This window comes from Syzygium oleosum, unplaced genomic scaffold, assembly GCF_021117445.2.
Source record: "Syzygium oleosum isolate NSW1041296 unplaced genomic scaffold, Sole_v2.1 Sole_v2.19, whole genome shotgun sequence".
NCBI classification, from domain to species: Eukaryota; Viridiplantae; Streptophyta; class Magnoliopsida; order Myrtales; family Myrtaceae; genus Syzygium; species Syzygium oleosum.
The window spans coordinates 6,910,431-6,929,618 of record NW_026607503.1 but is presented as its reverse complement, the minus strand read 5'-3'; the positions used below and the strand labels follow the sequence as shown (position 1 = coordinate 6,929,618).

At 38.2% G+C, this 19,188-nt stretch overlaps 1 protein-coding gene across 1 annotated transcript; it reads right to left on the bottom strand.

Annotated features, from left to right (window-relative positions):
* Window positions 1-357: 357 nt before the first annotated feature.
* On the bottom strand, window positions 358-12,714 carry LOC115674031 (alpha-1,4 glucan phosphorylase L isozyme, chloroplastic/amyloplastic). The gene is made up of 15 exons (XM_056319969.1): window positions 12,353-12,714; window positions 10,590-10,825; window positions 10,398-10,499; window positions 9,442-9,618; window positions 8,771-9,046; window positions 7,960-8,231; window positions 6,609-6,726; window positions 6,091-6,489; window positions 5,789-5,941; window positions 5,365-5,493; window positions 2,579-2,815; window positions 2,108-2,184; window positions 1,327-1,513; window positions 691-891; window positions 358-586 (listed from the first exon to the last, which is right to left on the bottom strand). The coding sequence occupies exons 1-15, from the start codon at window positions 12,603-12,605 to the stop codon at window positions 470-472; spliced, it is 2,934 nt and encodes a 977-aa protein (XP_056175944.1). The 5' UTR covers window positions 12,606-12,714; the 3' UTR covers window positions 358-469.
* Between the last annotated feature and the right edge of the window lie 6,474 nt (window positions 12,715-19,188).

The window sequence follows — 19,188 nt, the reverse complement described above, 5'->3', positions numbered from 1 at the left end:
CAACCATACCCAATTTGCCTCATTCTAGCATTTGAATCATGAGAAATCACGTCTTTTGATATGGACGATCCGATCTTGGTGACATGCGCAAACTCAGTGATTTTTCTCTACACAAAGTCATATTTGTGAAGGTCAAGTCATAAGCTTTCCAGGCCTTTGATGGAAAGCAAGGGATGATATGATGTTGAGAAATGATATTGGAGAACTAGAGAACTGGACGTGAGAACTCTCACCTCGTTTATTGTTATATTTCTTTTATTTGCCGAACATTACACTATGACACAAGCCCTCTAACTTTAGAGCATTCACTCTTATTGATCAGTGGATTCGGGTGGTGATACTGTAGATACAAACTGTTACACAGAAATTGGTCTGCCTAACTCACCCATGTTCACGCTGATGCTCGACCTCAATGGCCAGAAGCTAAGACGATAGCAAGGCAAGTTCTCGTGGATGATGAGTAAACCCTTCACGGTAGTTCAACAGGTGTAATGTTCCATATGTCCCTGGCGTACTCGTGGATCGTTCTATCGCTGCTGAACTTGTATGATCCTGCTGTATTCAGAATTGACATCCTTGTCCATCTCTGCAAGACATGCGAACAAGTCGAGTGTGTAACTAAGCGTAGAGAACATTTGCATAATACACTCCAAAGACAGGTGCATCGACATGGTTTTGTACAGTGATCACCTTTTGGTCTTGATATGCCACATCAACTTCTTCTTGACATTCGATGTAACTAGGAAAGTCTTTGCCCACGAGAAAATAATCTGCTCGACCAAAACCCTCATTCCCTTCCAAAGATCCTATCATCTCATCATAATTGTAGGGCCCAAAAATGCCACTTCTGATGAACGCTTTGACTTCTTCAAATCGTGGGTCAGGAACGAACTAGATGGAGAGGATATAGTTAGTAAATCTCAGAGACAGTACATGCACACCCGGCTATTTAACTCAACCGAAACACCAGCTTCAATTTTTTCCTCCCGCCCAATCGTTTGTCTACTTAAGCTATAAGAAATCAGGCCTTCATCAAGCATATCCTTTAGCACTACCTCTCAAGTATAAGTCAAGTCTTACATATGAACAAAATGATGAACGTAACTTTATGAAACAGATAACCAAACACGAGAATAAAATGATAGGGATTCTAAGAAAATAGCAAAAACAGTTAGTGCGTTAAAATTTGAATTCTTGACATGAGCTCTAATGTCAAAGTACACAACTATTTGCCCCAAAGGCTGAAGTCAAATGGGTCACGAGGTTATATTGCATATATCTTCTACCAGCTTTCATGGTTTTTAGGTAGTTGATAGGTAGACATACCTTTCCCTCTGCTCTTTCCTTCCTAAGCCCTGCTATTTCGTGAGCTCGAGCACCGAAGAGAAAGAAGTTATCTTCTCCAACCTCTTGTCTTATTTCAACATTGGCGCCGTCCAAGGTTCCAATCAGGACACAACCATTCATTGCAAACTTCATATTGCTGGTTCCACTGGCCTCCATCCCAGCAGTACTGAAGAAGAGACAATCATGGATTATAAGTATATTTATATGGAAGAGGGTGAATTCCAGGCGCAGCAAAAATTAGAAACTGATCCAACAAATGTATTATTAACTCAGCAATAGTAGGATCTAATTGTATGGAAGGAAAGAACGAGATAATTTAATGGGCATGTAGGAGGCTTTATGCTCGTGCAAAGGTTGCACTCTGATCCCTAGAGGCTAATCAATCCCATTTCAACTTGGCAACAGGATCAAATGTGTTTCTTAAGATCAATATTCAGTCAACCCACTGAAGATACCAAGTGTTCAGAGTGGAACTCCAGTCAAGGTCCAACTCAAACTGTGATTTATCCGAAATAGACGATAGATGCATATCATCAGGTATAATAGCCATCAATTTGCCTGTTTCACAGTTTAATGCATCTGTGCCACTGTACAATGGCAGAATTTTCTAGTCTTTGTTACACATGCCGCCAATGGAACTTGTGACCCCGATAATTCCATCACAGGGATTAGGATGGAGGATTAAAAAAACTCAATGGACAAAACCCAAAGGAAATAGTTCTCTCTCACTTTTTTCTTCGGCAAACAGGAGGTGAAGTACCTGATGTGCTGTGAGAGCTCACTTGCAGGGATCAGCAATTCAGCAACGCTGACATTGTAATCAGGAACAAATACCACCTGCAATCAAAACAAGTACGGCGAACTGCATAATCCAAAGAAAAATAAAAAGGATGACCGATGGTCAAAATAAAAATATTCTTGACTATTAAGATCGCTCAAATATGCTGTACACAGATTCTCATACTATATCCGCTCCGAATGTGGTGATCATGAACAACGGCCCTATCCAAAATATAGTAGTTAGCACATGCCAAACAGCATCAACTTTGGGCCATGCAGGAGCCGCTACACGCCCAAATTAATCACATAGGAGAATGTTGCACCTTGATTCGCAAAATAAACTTAGAGGTGCCTATTTACACATGCCAAGAGCAAACAGTCAAAAGTACTCAACAAGTGTACAAACGGTTCAGAAATAGTGAATCTATTACAAATGGTGAGACAGCCATACCTTAAGCAAATCACCAATTTCAGGATCATGATTAATTGTTGCAGCAACATCTGTGATAAATTTTACAATCCTTTTAGCTTGCACGTATGTGGCAAATGCTTTTCCGCCAAAAATACAAACTCGCGGCACGAACTTAGCAATCCTCTCAGCAGGATTCATAGCTTTCATTTTCTTGTAGCGATAGACAATTCCAAATATGTTCAAAAGTTGCCTCTTGTACTCATGGATGCGCTTCACCTGAACATGTGGGATAGTGCTTAGTTAAGAAAGAGAACAATAAAATGAAACTCATTTGTACTACACCATACCACTGGAAATAGTTATGCCCTCAAGTGACATATATGCTCTGGCCAGAAGAAAAAAATTGACATACATGCATATTAATGAAAGCAGATCCTGCTAAGTGCTAAGCCCGTCCAAACCCATTTTTTTCACAAAGCAAATCCTGCTATATCCTTTATATATATGTTACACACTTGTGGCAATATAAGCACCATCATAGCAAATAAATCTTCCACAATTGTGGCAACATAAGCACCATCATAGCAAATAAATCTTCCACACTTGTGGCAACATAAGCACCACAACTGCAAATAAAATTTTCCACTATTGCAAGATGCAGTGGCAGAAGACCCATGTTCCATTGCAAAAATTCTCTTTTTTTTTTTTTCGTTTTAGTTTGAACCGTTAGTAATCTTGAACAGTAAATCTCTAGTCTATATTGACCCTTCTATGTTTATACACCCTCAAATGCCACTAAAACTTACATAAAATTCCATAGGAAGACAATAAGGCCAAAATGCCTTATAGCACACAATGCTGGGTGGTTAAACACCAACAATTGTACAAAATGAGCGTGGCAGATACAAAAATGCTTCTTTAAATGTGCGGGTATTCGAGGAAAGATAAGGCATGTGAAAGGAAGGCCTTTGGATGCTCCAATGAGGAGATATGATTATGAGATGGAGAGCATTTGACCTTTTTACCATTCAAATTATTCTACAGATTTAATATGGCTGTCAATTGCTCTAGAATCAGCAGTGAGGGGACAACATAGAAGTCAAAGTTTCCAATATATATAGAATAAGGGAAAAGTTATGTAGACATGAACTAGAATCTGGGGGTTCACCAAACTACCGCATTAAATCATCAAATCAGGTGTAGTATGAGTTCTACATTAGCCAACAAAGAATTGGGTGATATCAAATCCCCAAAGACCCCTATCACTTATAGTACCTGGAAACAAGATGAACAATACCTAAATTATCCTCTTACCAAAAAAATAACTACGAACTGATGATGAAAGGAAAAGTTTAGATGACTCTTAACTGTTCATATGGAAGTACTTGAGAAAATGTTTTCAAATTTAATATTCGCTCTTAAGCTGCTTTCACCACATGATCCTCGGTTTCCCCCCTCCCTCATAACACATTGATTAAAGCAGCCACCCTGAATGATGTCCTTTGTTCATAGAATCTGAAGGTTATCAAAACTCGCAGTCCTCTATATAACCATTGTGATGTGCAGCAATCCCTTTGCTCAGGAAAAAGTGTGGATCGCTGTAAGAAAAAGTGTCGCATTACAGCATTGTTTGACTGACATAGCTCAGAAAGACTGCAAATGGCCTTTTGTATGCCGGACTATTATTACTTGAACTTGCTGGAATTACCAACATGACATCAGTTGTTGCTCTTCCAGTGTAAATACTGGATATTTTTTATTGGCCTAGTGAAGAAATTACTGTTTTCAGTAATAAGAATGGTTCGGTCATGAGAATTTCTATATGCTGGGTTCCTGATGATAGGCATGTTGCCAGTAGCTCAAATAAACTCCTTATCCAGCTATGGTATTTTGCAGCTAAAGCCAGATCTTCCGGTCACTACTAATTGCTGATTTTTCTTCTCTGTCTAACTTTTGGCTGATTTTGTTCTATTTCCTTTCATTATGTTTCACTTAGCTGAGGATATTGGGAGGGCACGTCGGAACGAGTGGGGTTCCCTGGCTTGGATCGTCCACATTGTGCCAACAGGAGGAACAGATAAATCATCAAAGGGACACAACTTTTTGGGGTTTGAAAAGGTTTTGCATCCAGCAAACAGCAAGCTAGCACAGGTAATGCTAATCCGCTATGGTTATGTGATAGATCAATAGGCAGGCCCCACAGCTCATGCCGGCAATGTGCTCACATGTTTAAGGCTGAATGATTGCTCTTATAAGTCCATGGTGCCCATTCAAGATGACCAGTAGACATCAGGAGTCAGTGCAGTGACTGTTGAACTAAAATTTAGATGTGCACAGGGATTTTTGCTTGAGCAAGCTCAACAGTGGTTCTCGTGTGCATGCCCAGAGAAGGAGTAATAGCTAAAGTGGATTGCCAAACATCATGACTTAGGAAGAATCAGCTCATTAGTGCTCAAGATGGCATGTTGTAAGAGTTTATTGTTGTTGCATTACAAGCTTTTGGGAAGCTGCTTGCTCAGTTGTCAATCTATAAATGGATAATTAGTTCTTATGCAAAGTGTACATGGATGCACATAAACAGTAGCATTTAAGTTGGTCTCCTGTTTCAAAATGTTGACTGATTTCCCGAACTTAAAAATTGGTTTCAATTGCGAGTGAGAAAAAATATGCTCTTTCAAATGTTTGATTGATGGTTTCAGATGACTGCAAAGATTCTAAACGATATGAATTTGGGTATCAACATTAGAGGGCTCATATGGAACGCACATGTCTGCCTACGAATTACTGACCAGGATTAGAAATGAGGACAGAGACCAGAATATTACCTGAATATCAAACATCGCATCAGGGCTAACAGCATATCCAGTTTTCTCCTTAAGGAATCTCACAACCTTCATTTTGTTGCTCCTCTTTGCTGCCCTCCATTGGGTCTGAAGATCCTCATTATCTGCAAACTGGAAAATGGTACCATGTAAGAATTTACCTCTCAAGTCCATACATCACTAGGATACCACAAATGCTACTTCCTCAATGACATTAGTTCAAACTTAACGGCAGTTCTCCATCCAAGCAAAGCATCAATTACTCGGAAAGAAACTGCAACTTCAATCCATCCTCCTCCCAATGCATCAAAAAAGAAAGGTGATTTGCACAGGAAAGTGATGGCAATAGGGTATATTCAGTCAGAAGAGACCACAAGAAAAAAATTGAAGGTATCTCAGAATTTGAAGATCGGGGCTGATGAATCACCTTACGCAACTCAGCTAGTTTATCTGTGCAGAGGATCCAGTCTTCTGTGCCAATCCATTTCGTCATAATTTTACTTAAAGTAGGATTGCAGAAACGAATCCATCTTCTCGGTGTCACCCCATTTGTTTTGTTTTGAAATTTTTCAGGCCATAACTGCCAAAGATCAAGAGAACAGATTAAGTAGACATTGTATTGAGGATACTGTACAATGAACTTGAGACTTCTATTAAAATACTCAGTGGATTCATATTTGGAGTTTAAGGGCTATTAAAGCAGAAAGGCAAGCCAAAGAAAAGTTTTACCGTAAAGAATTCATGAAACACTTCCTTCTTTACGATTTCACTGTGAATCTCAGCAACACCATTTACAGCACGACTGCACACCACACAGAGATTAGCCATCCGAACCATCTTAGGAGGCTCAGGTTCAGGCTCAGGTTCAGGCTCAGGTTCAGGCTCCGGTAATTCTTCATTATTCTCCTGAGCTTGTACATTATCAGGTTCATCTTCACGATTAATGTTAAGTTCTTTGGAAGTTTCTGGTTCCTTTTCAAAAGAAGCAACAGGATCCTCTTCTGGTTTTATAAACTCAGCAAAAGCAGGCGGCAAATCAACATTTTCCAGTATCCTCATTTCCTTCAATTTTTTCTCCAGTAAAACAGGATCTTTGGTACCACATTCTGCAATTATTGTTCCAACCAGCTGCGAAGTAACATATTAGCAGGACAAAGAAGAATTTGAAAGACATCAAAAACAGGTAAATAAAATCGGGAAATGTCCATTGTATGGGTACTAATTTTTCCTAAAGGGTATCAGTATACCTCTTCATCAATCATCTCTATAATCTCAACATGCCGAGGAAGAAGCGCTTGCATAAGTTCTAAACTCCATTTTTCAAGTGCTTCAGGCAAAACGGTATGGTTTGTGTACGCCACAGTCCTTGGATCAGCAAAAGAGAAGTACACATTTATCACTAATATTGGTAAATTTCTATCAAATTATCTAAGAAGAACAAGAGAGGAGCAGCTTTAAGCAAATTAGACTGTTGGCCAAAGAAAAAAATTAAATTAAGCTCTCACAGGACAGAGTTTCACAGACCACAAGTTGCACAATTGAAATGTTGGAAGATGCATACATTAAACTAATTACAAGGCTCCTTACCAAAAAAAAAAACTAATTACAAGGCTTATGAAATCCATCAACCCCATGTTCTAGCCTAAAAAGTCATATTCATCTCTGTTTAATTCTATTAAACTTATTACCTCAGGGAGCGAACTTCCAAATTAGTATGTCGTTTCGCTTTCAAGTATTTTGGTTTGCCTTATGAGAAAGCTACATGTTCAAGGCATGACATGGCATGGGATTTCTGATACTTTTTCCATTTCCATAGAGTGCGAAAGCCCCCCTAAAATTGCGCAAAACATCCCCATAGAGCGGCCAATCTCTTTCCTTTCTCTGTGCTTTGTCTTAAAGTGCTTTCTTCTTCTTTTTCTTTATATCTTTTTTTTTTTTGGGGGGGGGGGTGGTGGTGGGAGGAAGGTATTGGTATTGAGGGAGAGAAAAAACGGCATAAGCATAATCATAATCATATAACCTGCCTTCTATCCACTCTTAAGGTTGCCCATGCTATTCGCTAATTAGGGAAGATCTATCTTTTCATAATCCAGAGTTCAACCCTATGCTATGCACGTAGATTATTGGTTGATGAAGGATTGATGTCATGAGACAGGAACTTTCAAAGCCTAATCACCACGATTCTTTTGTTATGCTATCTTCTATATCCAAAGGAAATAGCCTATAATGTCAAATACAAAGATATGCAGTTTTTATTCTTTAAATATCTTAAAATTATCCAATTCACAAAGGATACAGAGATGACCGGCAACATCTCGTCTTTAAGAATGTGGCTTCTAACAGAAGACTGTTCAAAGTTCATCAATGGTAACCACATTAAAGTAGCGATGACTACAGTGACAAACAAACTTTCTCCAACAAAGTGATGTCTGTTACACATATCTCATTTTGCCATTGCACCTATTTAGTACCTTCAACAAACTCCAAATAGAAATGAAAAGGAAGAAACAAGTGAGATATTCCACTGCTTTAATGCTCTTCTAAAGCTAGAGGAAATAAAATTTGTTCTCTGGATTCACATAGTGTCAGAAAATATACCTCCTAGTAATATTCCAAGCTTCTTTCCAGCTTAGACCTTTAACATCCATTAAAATCCTCATCAGTTCTGGGATGCATAGTGTTGGGTGAGTATCATTCATCTGCACTGCAACCTTCTCAGGGAACTCTTCCCATTTTACATATGTTCCAGATCGCTTTTCAAAACGAGCAATAATATCTTGAAGAGATGCTGAACACAAAGTATACTGCTGCTTGAGGCGGAGGATCTTTCCCTCAATGGATTCATCACCAGGATAGAGTATATGGCAAATCTGACATCAATAAAAATTATTAGCATCAACCCAAAAGAATCCTTAATCTATGCAACTTAATAGAGAATCTAACAATGTTAGTGCAACACTGAAGACCAGTTCTGGACATTGTTAGCCAACAGAGTCATGTCTGAGACTAAATTATTTTGGCCATGACAGTGGACCACTTTGAAATGTATCTCAACAACTACAGGGACAGAAAAGAAGGCAGTGCCAAAGAAAAATCTCAATCCTCTCAAGCACAAGGGCTTGGCCTAGTTGTAGCCTAGCTAACCTCACCAAAATCTAAGAGGTCTTGGGTTGGATTCCTATATTCCCTTGCGCATCTTACCCAGGGAAAAAAAGCCATAATGAGGATTCCCATAATCCTAACTATTGACTATCTTCAGACCAAGTAGACAAACAAATTACATGTTCAGTAATCCATCAGCCATATTCAGCCATTCTGTTTATCTCAGAGAATAATGAATCTATATTTGAGAATTGGATGAGAGGTCACTAGCAACAAATTTATATGGAAAAAACCCCCGGAGAACAACCTTTTCAGCATTCGACAGTGCCTCATTTGCTTTAGTGTGCTCTCCAGCATTAAAAGCGGATAAATCGAATTCTTCAGAAGGAACTTTAGTGGACCAAAGCCGCAGATTGATGGTAGTTTTAGTCTTATAACCAGGAATTGGGACATCAAATGCAACTGCACGTATATCTTCTCCCCCAATCCAGCATCTTTTACCATCAGATCCCAACACAACCTTGCCATAGAATTTTACAGGATAGGAGACATCATTTCTCACGACTTCCCACGGATTTCCCATCTACAGAGAGTAAGCACAATGAGATCACCAATGATGTAAAGAAAATCCAAATAAATCATGTTCAGATTACCATCATATAAATGGAATAATGAGTAGAAACAACAGCATAAAACAATCATGGGAATAAATACGATAATATGGAATCCAAGTGAAGTACCAAAAACAAATGATATAATAACATCATGAAGAAATCAGGTGTGGCTGAAATTAAAAAATAATGCAAGCAGAAAGGTTATTTGTTAAAGAAAACCCCAAATTAAACTCCAAAAATAGAATTCACAATAGTTAAATTTTAGTGTTGTACTTAAGCAAAGGTGGTTCTAGCGAAAAGGAAAAATGAAATTCTAAACCTATTGCGGAACTTGAAATTAAATAGAAGGGACATTTCAGCATACCTCAAGCCAGCTTTCCGCGACTTCCTCTTGACCATCTTTAGTTATCTGTTGCTTAAATAAGCCATACCTGTATCTAAGTCCATAACCCCAAGCTGGATAATTTAAAGTTGCCAGGGAGTCCAAAAAGCAGGAGGCAAGACGCCCAAGACCCCCATTTCCAAGTGCAGCATCAGCTTCCTACCAATATTAATTGCAATTATAAGTGACTTTTGATGGTCTATATAACAACCAAAAAGTATGTACTGATTCATAGGTGACATAAAGCAAACAACTAAGGATTGAGATCATGGTATAAGCCAGAGATTAGCAGGTCAGGCTTTCAAAAGGCAGCGATTAAGAAGGCTTATATTCAGGCAATGAAATGAAGCCTCAGGGCAAAACGTCAATCTGTACACCTCCTGGATCGTCCGTAAATTGACCCCATGTACTTAAAAATGAGTGATATATCCCTCCATCCACCTTGTTAGGTTATCATCACTTCATTAAAATGTACATGAGGTCAATTAGAAAGAGTTGATTAAGTACATGGAGTCATTAACTTCCAACTTCCTAGAGATAGCAGGTAATGGCATGTCTTAACTAACATTAGGGAGTAGGGGTCAGCAGATGATGATCAGAAAGTTGATGGATGAAGGGCAATATATACATTTTCAAGTTTTTTGTTTTGGTCAGAATACATTTTCAAGTTGAACAGCAGGATTTAGCAACAGAAAACTGCCGAGTTACAAATGACCCTCTGGCCCAAATAAAAAAGGATATAAATGACTGAAAGAAGTCTCGACGGTTTTACCTAGATTAAAGATCGATAGATCTTTAGCCAACATCATCATGATATTTGCACCGTCATTGTTATAGTGTTAGTACAGTACAAACTAGCTCAATTGTAGCAGTAAATATCACTATGCAAAAATGAAGCAACAGTATCTAATCCAAAATAAGCGACAAGCGCAATATACCTGGACTGCAACATTTTCCAGGTCATGCCCAAGTTTGCTTAAGGCCTCAGCATATGCACCTGTGAGCTCCAAGTTACCAATTGCATTTAACAGTGCTCTTCCCTACACAAACCACACTAATGAAGCTATAATTTTTTGAGGATAAGTGGAACATAGCTCTACTCTTTACATGAAGCAATTTCGGTGCCAAACCTGTAGAAATTCCATTGACAGATAATATGCTTGCTTTACGTTCAACTTTTCACAGTAATCATATGTTGCATTCCAATTAATGATGAGAGCATCTCGGACACTTTGAGCAGTTGCAAAGAACGCCTTCAGAAATTCAAATTTATCAGGAGAAAAGGGAGCCGTAAATTCCGCATGATATTTGATACTTGAGGCAATGGATGCAGCATCTGGCTTGAGAGGACTCGGACTGCTTGGCTCTTTACACCATGAAAACAAGAAATAGAGTTAATGCCTGCAAATGGAAGGTTAACTACATATTAATATGCTAAGCTGTAGATATATCACCCTCGTTTTGCAGTTATTCTCAGAGCCCCCACAAAGATTCAATGTGTATTTTGAGCTTTTTTTTTTTTTTTTGATGACCCAGGGAACCCCCGTATGGCCGACAGCCGGGAGGTAAACCCTGGGGGCGACACGTGCTAGCCACCACACACGTACACCGGTTAAGTCACCCTGCGGCACCCGGGGTTCGAACACTCAACCTTTTGCGAGAAGAAGAGTGCACGCTCCAGCGGCGCCACCCTTCGAGCTTTAATCTTGCCACTAAGTAAAAAAATGTCAAGGCTAAGGACCCAACTAGTCCTCCCTCTAGAAACCCACAAATTCAGTGGAACAACCTCATTGCTTTCTCTTCATGAGTGAATAAATGAATAATGCAGCCTCAACCAGAGATATCAACCTTCCATTTTGATTTTTTTTAGGCCGCCACTCTACTATTTAAAAGCAATGAGCAGAACAGATTTTAAGGACATGAGTGAGTCCTATTTCTGACTTACCCGAGTGAGATGCTTCACTCTGCCATAAGTAAGACATTGTAGGTTTTTTCAAGTTAATTTACTTTAACTTAATCAGAAAAACATGAGAGACCGACCAGACCAGACCAGACCAGACCAGACCATCCGCTCGCTTGATGTGGGCAAATTCTTGCCTAGCCTGGTCTATGGTGGACAGCATGAAATCTCGGCCATTGATCATCTGGATTCCACACGGGTCCACAACATCCAACCATTGTGATTCACCCAGGCCATGTGGATCCATGCAAGTATCTCCATAGGATGGGTCTGTTGCCAAAACATGTACCTCCTCTGCCCATCTATCAAAAGTTACCACGTGAACATCAAATGATCCAGACTACCAACAGGAACAGCTCTGCCATTCAGTTCACTATCAATTCCTTCCTCTGAGCATCCTCAAAAGTCGCACACAAACCAGATCAGAAACCGATTGAACGGGTATTTCCTTAGCGAGCATCACTACTGGTCACTTAAATTCATCCAAATCATCGGTTCGTGACCCATGATCACTTTCTGTCGTTGAGAAGGCAACATGTCGTACTCAATCTTATCCTCACAGAAAACTCTATCAAGAAGTGACTCGACTAGTATAATGATTAAGTATCGGATAATTGAGAAATTAAAGCCAATCTTAACTTCGGCACCCAATTTCGCATTTTTTCCCAGCACAACATCAACCGTTTGAATTCACAAAAGCGAGAGAAAGATTAGCTTCGAGTCAAATCAGCATTCTCATCCAGCACTGTGCTCACTGCGAATATGCACGCACTGAAAACCGGAATCTCTCCTAATCACGACGATCGCAAAATGAAAACCAGAAGAGCCAAAAAAACAAAAGAACCAGAATGCAAATGACCGATCGAGAGAACGAAGATGCATCATCCGAGCCAAAAACAGACATGAGCAGTGTAACATCGAAAGTCGAGACACCTTCGTCGAGTGGCGAATCCTCGAGCCGCGGCTTCGGCTCGCTGGACACGCTCGTCACCGTCAGAGGCCTCCCCGTCCGGAGCGGCCTCGCGTTCCGAGCTCGGAACAAGAGCGCCGGCTTCTTCCCCCCGAGGCCGCGGCCAGAGCCGAGCGACCCGCGCAGGTCGTCGCGGCGCCGCGGAAGGCGCTCGCGGCCAGAAGGCGGTGGCGGCGGCGGCGTCGTCGTCGTCACCGAGAGCTGCAAAGCCGCCATCGCCGGAGAACGAGCGAGGATTTCAACGTGAAGTCGAAGGTGACTAGCTATCGTTCACTCGCTTAATATCATAGTAATGGAGTCCGCTCTAAAAAGTTGAATCGAATCCCGAGGTCTCTCGAAGTTCGAGGTGATATCCGCCTCGGGGCGAGGTCCCTGGCTTGGAGGCCTCTCATTGGTTAACCGGGCGACTTCCGTTTAGCCGAGGGCGGTGGAGGCATCTCATTGGTTGCGGGTACAGCGAGTGCAGCTAGGACCGTAGAAGGTGATGGCGCAGATCTTTTCGGAAAATGACATTTGTAACGAGACGTTTACTTCTCTGACCCGAAAAAAAGGTTTCTTTTTATTTTTCTTCCTGATCCCCTTGGGAGCATTTGCAGAGGCATGTGATGATACGCTGTACACTTTCTCCCAGTCACAGGACATCAAAAAGTTGCAAAAACTTTTTGAAATAATTGGATTTGAAGCGTAAAATCTTGTCATGAAAATTGCATTAAATCCTAAAAATTATCACAAAGCGAAATTAAGTCTCAAAACTTATTACGAAAGTGCAATTGAATCTTACAACTTTCAAAAAGTGGAATCAAGTGCTAAAACTTATCATGACAGTGCAATTAAGTCATAAAACTTTCAAAAAGTGAACTCAAGTCATAAAACTTATTACAGAAAGACTTGATTTAATCAATTTGACAAATTTTAGAACTTGATTGCACTTTTTAAAAGTTTTGGGACTCGATTACATTTCAATGACAAGATTTAAGACTTGATTGCACTTTTTGAAAGTTTTAGGACTCAATTGTACTTTTATGATAAGTTTTAGGACTTCCAATGCACTTGATAAAGAAGCCGGCTGAATATGTGTGAATATTGATGGAAACTCCTTCCTCATGTGGAAAAGTACCTAATGTAGAATTATTTAGGCAAAAGTACACCACAAGTGCCATAACTTGTGTACGGCGATCACTTTGGTGCCATAACTTTTTTTGGATCACTTTGGTGCCAAGTCGGAGGAAAAGATATCACTTTAGTGCCAATTTGGCCGGAAATCCGACGTGGCATTTTTTATTAATTTTTTACACCGACGTGGCTCGCCGGAGGCTGAGTCAGCGTGTACAGTCAGCATTTTTAATTTTAAATAAAATTTTCCAGCGTGTACAGTCAACATTTTTAATTTTAAATATTTTTTTTCCTTTTTTTTTTCTTTTCTTTTTTTTCTTTTCTCCCCTCGTCGGCCGGCCACCGGCGAAGCCCGAGAAGGGCTGGGCGAGGCTTGCCCATGGCCGGCGAGGGGTGGCCTTGCCAGATCTGGGCGAGGCGACCCTCGCCGGCGACGGGCGAGGCCAACCCTCGCCGGCCCAGGCGAGGCCGCCCTTCGCCGACCCAGGCGAGGGCGACCCTCGCCGGCGTCGGGCGAGGGTCGCCCACACCTGGGCGGGCGTGGGCGACCCTCGCCCGACGCCGGCGAGGGCAGCCCTCACCTGGGCTGGCGAGGGGCGGCCTCGCCTATCGCCGGCGAGGGTCGCCTCGCTCAGATCTGGCGAGGCAGCCCCTCGCCGGCCATGGGCAAGCCTCGCCCAGCCCTTCCCGGGCTTCGCCGGTGGCCGGCCGGCTAGGGGAGAAAAGAAAAAAAAAAGAAAAGAAAAAGGAAAGAAGAAAAAAAAAAGGAAAAAAGATATTTAAAATTAAAAATGCTGACTGTACACGCTGGAAAATTTTATTTAAAATTAAAAATGCTGACTGTACACGCTGACTCAGCCTCCAGCAAGTCACATCGGCGTAAAAAATTAATAAAAAATGCCACGTCGGATTTCTGGCCAAATTGGCACTAAATTGATCTCTTTTCCTCCGACTTGGCACCAAAGTGATCCGAAAAAAAGTTATGGCACCAAAGTGATCGCCGTACACAAGTTATGGCACTTGTGGTGTACTTTTGCCGAATTATTTATGTAGAAATTACTACATATGTGTGTATTACTAGTATTTCGAATTTGACTAATTGTGTACAATTTCGGTACTTATAAAATCAATATCGATAATTATCAGAACTATGGAGAAATTAATAAATGCTTCAATTCTAAAAAAAAGGTAATTTTTCTATATAAAGAGTTTCGATCGAGTTTGAGAATTGACTAGCAATTGATAGCTTCAAAATTAATTTTAATTTCTCTTGCCACGTAAAAGTAAGTGTTTTGTCAAAAAAGAAAATAGAAAATGTAGTAAACTTGCTCATTCACTTTTTTCACAATATGAAGTATCTGAATCTCTAGATTTGACTAATTTCTATAGATGCATGTATGTGCTCCTATTCACGTCCAATAAGTAAAGCTACGCTCATGGTGGTCAAGATTACTTTAAGAGGGAAGCACTCAGATCTGAATGCGAGATCTATCGTGTACTTGTGTTTCACTTAAACTGCTCCTTTGATCAATTTTGAAAGCTACTAACTACTATATGTACTTTTAATATGAAAATATTACCTTCGTGATTTATTCCAAATGAATGGGAATTTAGGCTCCGTTTGTTTGGCGGAAATGAATAATTTCGAAAACATTTTCAAAACAATAATCCTTTGTATCGGTTGAAATAATTAGTTAACGGAAATGTTTTTATTGTCGACAATAATTTATGTCTCAATATTTTATTGGACGATGAAAATATTTTTCATTTGTTCATTTTTGTGCGCAATATAAATAATCATTTTAGGAAAATATTGTTCAACCGATTCATTTTTTGAAAAACAAACGGAGCGTAATAGCGTTGAAAGATTACTTAACTAACTTCTCATAATTTGTAGTTCCTCGGAGGTAAAATTTATGAACTAATGCATAAAAATTTCTTATTGCAAGAAGAGGAAACTTGCCTTTGAAATATAAAATTAATTAGCTAATGTATAAAAATTAATTTATGATACTTTTGAAGTTACTTTTGGTTTTAGGAAGTTACAACAAATGTGAAAAATTACTAATAGCCCGTTATGGGAGAAATAACAACCGCACTATGGAAAGTTGCTAAAAAATGTGGAAAGCTTTCTTTTCTGTAACACGTAGAAAGTTCGTTTTCTACGCAAAAAAGTTACGAAAAGACGTTTAAAAGTTTTTTTTTAGGGTTAATACCACGAAAAATCTCAAATTGGTACAGCTGTGATAATTTTATCCGAACTAATTTTTTTACCATAAAAAATCCAAAACTTGTACACTTGTAACAAATTTACCCCAAACTAATTTTTTGACCACGAAAAATCCTAAACTGATACACCTGGAACAATTTTACTCCGAACTAATTTTTTGACCATCAAAAACCCCAAACTGATACATCTGTGACAAATTTACCCCGAACTAATTTTTTGACCACAAAAAATCTCAAACTGGTGCACTTTTTACTCTCCTTTAAATTGGATAAATATCACGAAAAATCACAAATTCGTAAACTTGTGACAAACAGAGGGGTAAAACCCCAAACTAGTATACCCATTAACTATCATGTGCCATCAAACTCAGCAATTTGATAATAAAATTTAATGAAAACTAACAGAGGATAAATTTGTCACATGTATACCAGTTTGGGATTTTTTGTGGTCAAAGTTCGAAGTAAAATTATCATAGGTATACCAGTTTGGAGTTTTTCGTGGTCAAAAAATTAGTTCGGGGTAAAATTATCACATGTGTACCAGTTTTGGGTTTTTCGTTGTCAAAAAATTAGTTTATGGTAAATTTGTTATAGGTGTACCAGTTTGGGATTTTCGTGGTATTAACCTTTTTTTTGTCATTTTTTTTAATATCTCATAGTTCAATTGACTTCAAAAAGTTACTTATTTTTTTAGAAAATTAATAATCACCAAATGTTAAAAAGCTTACTTTCCATCGAATGGAAAGTACCTACTAACTCGTGATTGATGTAAAGTTGATTTTGGAATTTGACAAAATTACTCAAAACATGGGAAAAATTACAAATAACTTATAGTTATAGAATAAGATTTACTTTTCTGATGGTAAAACTTACTAAGAAATATGAAAAAGTTACTTCCAATAACAAAGGGAAACTTTTGATTATTTTAAAGTTACTAACTTTTAATGGAAACTTAAACTAAACAAACTTCTTTTCTAGTGTTTAGTAATTGTACATGTAAAAATTAATTCTTCATATGTTATTAAATTTTGTTGTAATTTGTCGCTACAAGATGTAACTTTCGTAATATTAGTTGTTAGTAACTTTGAATGAGAAGTCATCGATTTGTTTAAAAAAAAACTTACTCGAAGTATCTTTTCAACATTTCTAAAGAAATCGGGATATGTTACATTTCATAGGCTTGCACATCTATCTGTAAATTCTCAAAAATGCAAGTTTTTCTAGTGTTAGTAACTTCGATAAGTTGTTACTAACTTTTTCAATGTAAACGTAATTTATTGTAGTTACCAGTGAATTTCCAAAGTGATTTAACTTTGGATGCAAACTTACTCAAAGTAAGACTCCGTTTGTTTCACAGAAAATGAATGATCTGGAAAACAATTTACTAAAACCGATCGCTTGAAATAATTAGCCAATGAAAATTGTTTCATTATCGATAATAATTTATGTCTAAAATTTTGGTGGACAATGAAAATTTTTTTCGTTTTCTCACATTTGTAAACGATACAAGCGATCATTTTTTGGAAAATATTTTCCAAATCATTCATTTTCCACGAAACAAACAAAACCTAATTTATGAACAATCTAAGAAAATTGGAAGATCACATTCCATAAACTTTTCACATTGCAAGTTTTCTCTTTTCAGTAATTAGTAATTTTGGTAATTTGATAGTAGCCTTTTCATTTTAGAATCACTTTTGAATAATGAATAAGCTTCTTAAGTGTTTTGTAATTTCTCAATACTTTACCCTCAGTTTGTTTCCGTTAAACTTTATTGTCGAATTACTTTGTTAAATGACACGCGACAGCTAACTGATGTATTCGTCACAAGTGTATCAATTTATGATTTTTTGCGGTATTAATTCAATTTAAAGAAACTAATGGAGGGTAAATTTGTCACAAATATACCAGTTTGGGGTTTTTAGTGGTCAAAATATTAGTTTTGGGTAAATCTGTCATAAGTATACCGGTTTGGGATTTTTTCATGGTCAAAAAATTAGTTTTGAGTAAAATTATTATGGATGTATCAGTTTTGGGTTTTTCGTGTTATTAACCCTAAAGTTAGTAAATTTTTAAGAAACATGTTTAGAACCATGTGGACAAGTTCCCATTTGCTTTCCACTTACTTGATCCGATGGTGATCCTTACTTCCTCCAAAATAAACGGTGTTGATTGCTCACGGATGAAAATCCTTAAAAGTGGCAATGGGAGCACATAACCCCCCTTTGAAATTTGATAACCAGAAAAAAAAAATTAAAAGTTTTAAAAACGAGAGAAAAAATCATATGTGCAATTATTGATATATTGCATATTTCATATTTAAAATAATGACAGCAGCAAGAAGAGAAAAAAATAGAAGGCACGTAAAACAAAATATAACGAAAAAGGTTTTTGATTTATTTTAAGTGTGCTAAATCTTTAAAAGATCGTATTAGAGTCCATTCGTCCTACATGCATGACACATAAATATGTGTTGCAATTTTTACCAATGCAAATCAAAGCATATTTTATTTCATGGTTAAGGATCTGACTGACATATGTATGTAAATTAAGCACACGACACAAGTTTAAATCTCTGTATTGCCAAGTGCAAACAATTTCAAATTTGAGCCATTCACTTGAATTTAGAGCATCGTTTTAAGTATTCTATGAGGTTGATAGGATCAAAGCCTGGAACTTACCTATCCAAAATTTTTCTTGTCATGGGAGAATTTTATTGTGAGAAGAAGTAATGAAGACAATGGATTTTTATGTTAAAATGATCATTTTATTTTTTTATTTTTTTGTCGAATTTAACGATGGTGAATAAGTTATCCAGGAGATTTTGAAGAAAAAAAGAGAGATCCTCGCAAAACAGGAGGTTCCCTTCCTTTTTAGAGTATATGTAAAATCACCTTAAAAGTTATTTTATACTATTGCAAAAAACTAAAGTATTATTTTTATTTTTGTTAGAAATTCATAAGTTAGCTTAGAGAAGGTTCATTCCAATGCCATTCCCATAGCACTTCGCTTTGCCACTGTGTTTGTCACCGAAAATGACGTGGTACAGTTTTGCCATAGGAAAAGTGCCAAAAAAGTCATAAACATATTGCATTTATACAAATTTAGTTCTAAAATTTTCAATTAGACTAATTTTAATCCTAAACCTTTTCACATTAATAACAATTCAATCAATTCAATCAATTTATGCCAAAATCGTTGACGTGGACGCTGGCCGTCCCACGTTGACACGGCCAGCGCTGACGTGGACATTTTTAATAATATTTTAATATTTTTTGAATTTTGAATAATTTTTTAATTTTTTTTCCTTTTTCCCTTTATCTTTTTTTTTCCTTCTCTTTCCTTTGGCTATGGCCGGTTCTTGCCATGGCCAATGACCCGCCATAGGCGAGGATCGCCCTCGTTGTACTGGCTTGGGCTCGACCCTCGCGGCCTGAGCAAGGGTCACCCTCGTTGA